We start from the raw sequence: 6,999 nt of genomic DNA on the forward strand, positions 1-6,999 counted from the left end.
CCGGAAGCGGAAACGGCGGCGGAGGGCGGGAAGGGGCCGGGCCGGGTGTGAGGGGGAGGCTGTGAGGGGCGGGGGTGAGGCGTGCCCGGGGCGGGGGTGAGGTGTGCCCGGGATTGTGGGTGAGCTGTGTTCGGGACGGGGTGAGGCTGTGAGGGACGGGGGTGAGGTGTGTCCGGGATGGGAGTGAGGCTGTCCGGGTGAGGCTGGAGGTGTGCCCGGGATGAACGTGGTGTGCCCGGGGCGGGGGTGAGGTGTCTCCGTGATGGGGATGAGGCTGTCAGGGATAGCTGGAGGTGCCCGGGATGGGGGCGAGGCGTGACCGGGACGGGGATGAGGCTGTCAGGGATGGCTGGAGGTGTGTCCAGGACGGCTGGATCTGTGCGGTGTGTCCGGGCTGCCCGGGAGGTGTGTCCGGGATCGCTGTGAGGTGTGTGCTGTGCCCAGGGTGCCTGGGGGATGTGAAGTGTGTCCGGGAGGTGGGAGATGTGTCCGGGATGGCCGGGAGATGTGTGCTGGCTGGAGGTGTGCGGTCTGCCTGGGCTGGCTGGGAGATATGCAGTGTGTCCAGGCTGGCCGGGAGGTGTGCAGTGTGTCCAGGAGGTGTGCAGTGTGTCCGGGACGGCCGGAGGTGTGTGCTGTATTCAGACTCTGCCTGGGGCATCCCTGTGGCGTCCGGAAGCTCAAGGGAGGAGGATGCAAGGATGAAGAAAGGGAACTCCAGAGAGGAGGAATAAAAAGTAGCAACAGCTGCAACATTGCAACAGTTACCTCGCTCTTTGCCAAACATTTCCAGTGCATGGCTTCTGCAGGGACCTGTTCAGTATTTGTCCCCAAGCTTGCCAGCATAACTGCCGGTGACCATCAAAGGCTGCAGACATCTCAGAAGAATGTTGACCATGAAACCTGACATTTACAATTGAAATAGTAAAACCATCAAACCAAACCCAGTCCCAAGTGGTGCTTCTGATTATTCTACAGAGAGTTCGACCATGCGAGGAACAACAGCAGTTGTGGTTTTTGTTTTTGTTTTTGGGTTTTGTTTTTTTTTTTTTTGTTGTTGTTGTTTTAATTTGTTTAACCCAAGACATCTTTTGTGAACACTCCCCTGTGATGCAGAAAGGTGGGAGCTTTGTAAACCTGTATTGAAAGAGCAGGCAGAGATCTCAGGGGGAAAAAAAATTCTCAGGAACAGTGTCCCCAGGGCTGCTGGATCAGAGGCTGAGCTCCCCTGTGTGTGGGTCATGTTCTCCCAAGTGCAACATCCAGGGAGAGATGTGTCTGCAGGAGAGACAGGGACAGCTGCAAACATGGACACTGACAATCCCCATCAACAGGGCTGTTTGCTTAAGCAGGTGTGTTTCCACTCTTTTTACTCCTTTTGGTGAAGAAATTGGTTTCCTGGCAGACTTGGGCAGTGGAGTTTGATTAAAAAACACAAAACAAACACAAACAGTGTTTGCTTGGGGGTCAGTGCCTGTCAGCACAGAAAGTCTAAAATTCTCAGTGACCAGGACCAGACCATGGGTGGTTGGTTATTGGGTTAAGAATAAAAATAATTTAGGTTTAATTTCTTAATTGGACAGTTTATCCTTAAAAGGCCTTGTAGAGAAAGAGAGAGAAAGAGATAGGGGCCGTTTTTAGTTTGGTAGCTTGAAGTGCTGCAGAACTCACGGCTTATGAAACTGTAATATAGATAAGAATTAATAAACATCTGAGTCTGAACAAGGAATACCATCACACACATTTAATCCCAACCCTGGCAAAGAGAAGATAAACACAACAGGTTCAGTGCTTCTGGGTGAGTCACCACCAGCAGCTGCTGGCAGTGCCTCTGGGGCTGTTCTTGGGTTGTTTTGTCCTTCACCAAAAATCTCCTTGCAGAGACATCCAGCCAGTCTTGGGACTACTTTGTGCAGGCAGCAAGCTCAGTGCAGGTGGTGAAGCTGAGGGAGAGTAGAGCTGCCCCTCCACGCCACCAGCACCACCCAAGAGCAGCCACAGTTTGCAGCTGTGAGCAGGAAACAAAATGCCAAGTGCTGGTGGAGCCTCTGCAGGTCCATTTGAGGCCAAGGAATACAGACCACCTGAGGAACAACTGGGTCAGGCTGTGCTGGATCTGGCTGCCCCCACTCCAGTTTGGGGAATGTCATAGGGTGAGTGAAAGCTTTAGACAAGCTCTGCCAGTTTAAATTTAAGAAATTACTCTAGCCCACAAGTTCTAAGGATAGCAGATTAGATCTATTTATAAAATGAGTTAGTAATTAAATGGACAGGAGATAACATGAAAGATTTTAATGCAAGTTACTTACTATTCAGTATAAAATTAAAGGAACTTCTAGTAGATTATATAGAACAGTGCATGATATCAAGGTACCTATATTAAAGCTAGCAAAAGAAATAGTACTGATAACTTATCATCTTAACAACCAAGATGATGATAATGTACACAGAGTTCTTTTACTTAACCTCCAGAGGAGTAATTGCAAAGCAGGCATCCCTGTTGTGGGGAGAAACTACACACATTTCCAGAAAAATGTGCAGAGGATTTTTGCTTTGTGAAAGTTTGGTGTAGTTTTTATAGTTTGTGAAGTGAGTTGTCTGTCAGTCAGAAATCCAGCTTATCTTGCCAAATTTCACTTCAACAGTGAGGTGTTCATTGGCAGCTGGGAGATGCCAGGCCTAATGCTAACCCCATGGCACCAAAATAATTCACACAAGACGGCTTGTCCTGTTTATCTGACCAGTTAACAAGCTACAGGTAAGTTTTTGTGGGGTGTGGAATGCCCTGATACAGGGGAAAAACCAGAAAACACAAATTTTCTGGGGTTTGTGTTGTTGTTGAGCCTGGAGGTGAGGTCCTCCATGCTGCAATGGTGGAAAGTGCCAAGCCTCTGCCAAGTGCTGTGCCAGCCCTGGGTGAGAAGCTGGGACACCCCTCAAGTCTTGGCAGTACCAAACTCCCTCAGCAAATAATCACTTGAAATGCTCATTTTTTGGCAGAACTATTTATTTGGGGTCAGTGTGAGAAGCAGAGCCTGTAGCATCTGGCACAGTATGTTGTGTTGCAGCCCTGGTCTCCACCAGCCAGGCGCTGGGTTTTGGCCGTTGGGTTGCTGGAGGGTGAGGAGGAGGAAGGTCTCTTGCAAACTCTGGGCTGCTGCAGTGTGTGCAAGGGTTGCTGTGGGCTCTCAGTGGTGCTGCTGGGAGTGCCACTGGCTCTGTGGCAGGAGGAGCATGCTGGGCACTGCACAGCCCAGCCTCCGGAGCCCATTCTCCCAATCCCTGGAGGCCTGGGGTTGCACCACATCACCAGAGCTCTCTGTGGTGGGGAACAGGGGGGAAAGCATGGGGAGGGGGTGAGTGTTGCCTCCTTTTTCTGGGCGCCTCGGGCACCTGCGGACATGTGGCACCAGGAAACCCAAGTATGTAAGGGACTCCAAGCACCCTTTGTCCCAGAGTGCCTGTGCCCAGGAACCCCTCCCTGTACCTTGGCATAGCTGTAGCATCTTCCAGGCTGTTCCATGATGCCACCAACAGCTGGGCTGCCACTGCAGTGGCTGTGCTGTTTCATTTTGCTGGGAGACCCCAGCACAGACAAGTGGCCGTCGGTGGGCTCCATCTGGGGACACCAGTTATGGTGACAGTACTGGCTTCCACAGTGGGTGAGGCCGGGGGCTTGACAGATGTCCTGCTGACGCTTGTCACCAGTGTCCCCAGCTGGCTCAGCCAGGCTGAGCCCATCCATCTGGGCAGTGGCCTTCTGGATGCCTCCCTGGCTGGCAGGGATGAAGGCACCTTTCTCTGTGCTGAGGAAGAACTTGGCCATGCTGGAATCCTTACAGGATGCCCTCAAGTCTTCCTGACTGAGCTGGTAGTACTGGGTGGCCTCAAAGCTGGCCTTCACCTCCTGCATGGAGATGAAGGGATGACGAAGGGCAGCACTGGGTGTAATTCTCTCGTGTGAATCCCAAGTGAGCATCCTCTTGAGCAGCTCCACCATCCTGTACAGATCACAGCGCTTGGCCAGCTCCTCCTGGTCAGGGTCAGGCATTGGGCACACATTCACCATTGCCAACTGATCCAGGGACGAAAAGATATGCTGCTTCCTCTCCATGGGCTTTGCCCTCACCTTCCCTGGTGGTTTGAGCTGCCAGGTACCAGTGGCACATGGCACACGTTGGAAGAAGGACCGTGTCTTCTGGGCAGCACAGAGCAGCTCGGCCCGGGGCAGCCCCAAGGTGGAGCAGATGTAGCACACTTGTTCATACTCATCATTGCCAGGGTAGAGTGGCCAGCCCAGATGGAGCTCAGCCATCACACAGCCCAAGGACCAGATGTCCACCTTCTCACAGAAGGGCAGCCCCAGCAAGATCTCGGGTGCCCGGTAGAAGCGGGTTTGAATGTAGGGCTCCTGCACATGGCAGACCTCAGGGAGGAGGATGGCCGAGCCAAAGTCAACGAGCTTGATGCGGAATGGATAACGTGCATGGTCCACCAGCATGATGTTCTCTGGCTTAAGATCAGCATGGATGATGGAGAGCTCCTTCAGCTTGACCAGTGCCACCAGCACCTGCGCCGCGATGGTGCGGATGTGCCGGACTGGCAGGGGTGAGAAGTTGTTCTGCTTTTGGAAGTCAAAGAGGTTTTGCTGCAGCAGCTCGAAGACCAGGTAGGTCCAGACCGTATCACTGAAGGACTCGAGGAAATGGATGATGTGAGAGTCCTTCGTGTTCCCCTCCCGCAGGGCCTGCAGCAGCCTCAGCTCATTCTTCACTATCTGGCCATTGTGATCACAGTTCTTCAGGATCTTGATAGCCACCATGTCCCCAGTGCTCCTGCAATGTCCCTGGATCACCTGTCCAAAGGTCCCCTTCCCCACCATGGCCATTATGTCATAGCACTCAGCACCTACCACTAATGTCACCATGGTGGGCTGTCTCCTCACCAGAGGCTCAGGATCCTCCAGGTCAGCACCCAGTGGGAACTGGAGACACCCAACTGTCCCAACCCAACTCAACCCAACCCAACCCAAGCCAACCTCACAACACTGTGGGTTCCAACATCCCCATGACAACACATAATGTCACAACAGAAGCAACCTGGGTGGAGGAACCCCCTGAAACCCAACAATGCCCCCCCCAGATCCAGCCCTGCCCTCCCCAAATCCATCCACAAACCCATGAACACATCCCTGGTCACCCCAAAATAGATCCCAGCCCTCTGAAAACTCATTTTCAACCTCCTAACCCCATCCACCTCATTTGGTCATACTCATCATTACCTCATCCACCAAAACCCATCCAAGTCCTCCATGATCCATACACAGACACAGTTAAATAATACTGGGCCCAGCAGTAAACCCTGGGGACACCATTAATTATAGTCTTCCAACCAGACCGTGTGATCATGATCCTCTGGGCTCTGCTCTGCAGCCAGTTCTCAGTCCCCATCACTGCCCTCTCATCCAACTCACACTGAGTTTTCCAGAAGGATGTTGTGAGAGACAGTGAAGAAAACTTTGATATGCACCATATAGAAAAGTCCTCCTTGTCTTCATGGCACAGGCTCAGGACTGACTTGATTTGAAACACTAAACCAGCTGAGACTTTCTCTCTACCATGGACCAGATTCTGTATCAGTTCTGTAGACACCCTGACAGACCTTCACAGGCTGTGTCCACTGATGTCATCTGTAGGAAAGGTTTCTTGTTTTCTCCTACTCATCTTGCTCAATTTCAAGGTCAATCTGGGTTTTCCAAAGAACCTGCAGAAGAGAAGTCTCTCCTTATGTTCACTATATCTTCAAGGAACTCAAGAGCTCACACTGAGATGATACCATTTAGGTTTTCTCCTTGGGATACAGGAGAAATCATGTTCCTGGATTTTCTATAATAACAATTCCCTTGTACACATTAGTGAAGAAAAACCAAACTGGGAAAATTGCATCTGATCCAAGCTCTTGAACAAGTAGAAAAATTCAACAGCATCAGCCTGTAAAAATCCAAGGACCTTTCAGTCTGTTAGCCAACACTGGCAGTGCTCTGCCAGAGGGAACTGTACAAAGACCAGCAGTGCACAAATGGTGTGCACCTATCTCAGGGGCACAGATCAAATGGATGTCATTTAATGCCAACAAAACCTACAAAATTGTACAGCTGTGATTCCAGACATGTTAGCTTTACAACAGCCATATTAACCTGGTCCCATACTGGATACTCCTGCATTCACTTGAGATTCTGGAGTTAAAGATGTTTAATTTGCTTACACCTCAGCCAAACATGCTGGTGGTATGTGAAAGTACTGAGCAGTTGCTCTTGAAACAAAGAAATTCACTCAACAGCAATGAATGTCACTGTTAAGCAGGCATTCTTTATTTACAGGGCTGGGGCTGAGTGCTCCCAACCACTGGATGAATTAATGCAGTTTATATTTACAAGGCTGTTACATATTCATTACCCAGAGAAAGAAATCAATAACATAAAACAAGTCTATTTTATAAAATAGTTAGACAAACCTGCGTTAACTATTCACGAGCTTTGCTGCCATCTACTGTCCTTTAGTAAGAACAGTCCCTCTTGTGGTCTGGTGATCATTCCATAATCTTCATCATTTGGCCTTTAATTGAACTTTCTGAATTGGTGCGTGCCCAGTCTCTGTTATTTTGTTTCCAAACAACAAAACTCGTTCTTTCCAGTGTTATTTCCTTATCATCCTTGATGGCTTCTCAGCCTTGAAGGCTGGTTGTTGATTGGCTGCTTATTTATTTTAAGTAATATTTATCCTCTCTACTTACAAAGACATTACTTATTTGGTTAAATTTTTCCTGAATGTTTTTTAGATCCTAGTTAAACATAATCTACAGATCCTGTTCTTCAACCTGGCTCCCTTTATCTTTGTTATGTGGTAGGGCAAAAGGTCTTAAAAACATTTTGTTAGTTAATTACAGATTTAGTCACTTATAATGAGAACCCAGCAACTGTCTTTCACTCTTAGCATTGAA

At 49.7% G+C, this 6,999-nt stretch overlaps 1 protein-coding gene across 1 annotated transcript; it reads right to left on the reverse strand.

Moving 5' to 3' along the window:
* Positions 1–3,188: 3,188 nt before the first annotated feature.
* Positions 3,189–4,927, reverse strand: HIPK4 (homeodomain interacting protein kinase 4; the record flags this gene model as incomplete). Its single annotated transcript, XM_083876977.1, is given in 2 exon segments — positions 3,189–3,478; positions 3,481–4,927. Coding segments are annotated over 2 exon segments (1,737 nt in total).
* Between the last annotated feature and the right edge of the window lie 2,072 nt (positions 4,928–6,999).

This window comes from Zosterops lateralis, assembly GCF_965231275.1.
Source record: "Zosterops lateralis genome assembly, chromosome: 22".
Classification (NCBI taxonomy): Eukaryota; Metazoa; Chordata; class Aves; order Passeriformes; family Zosteropidae; genus Zosterops; species Zosterops lateralis.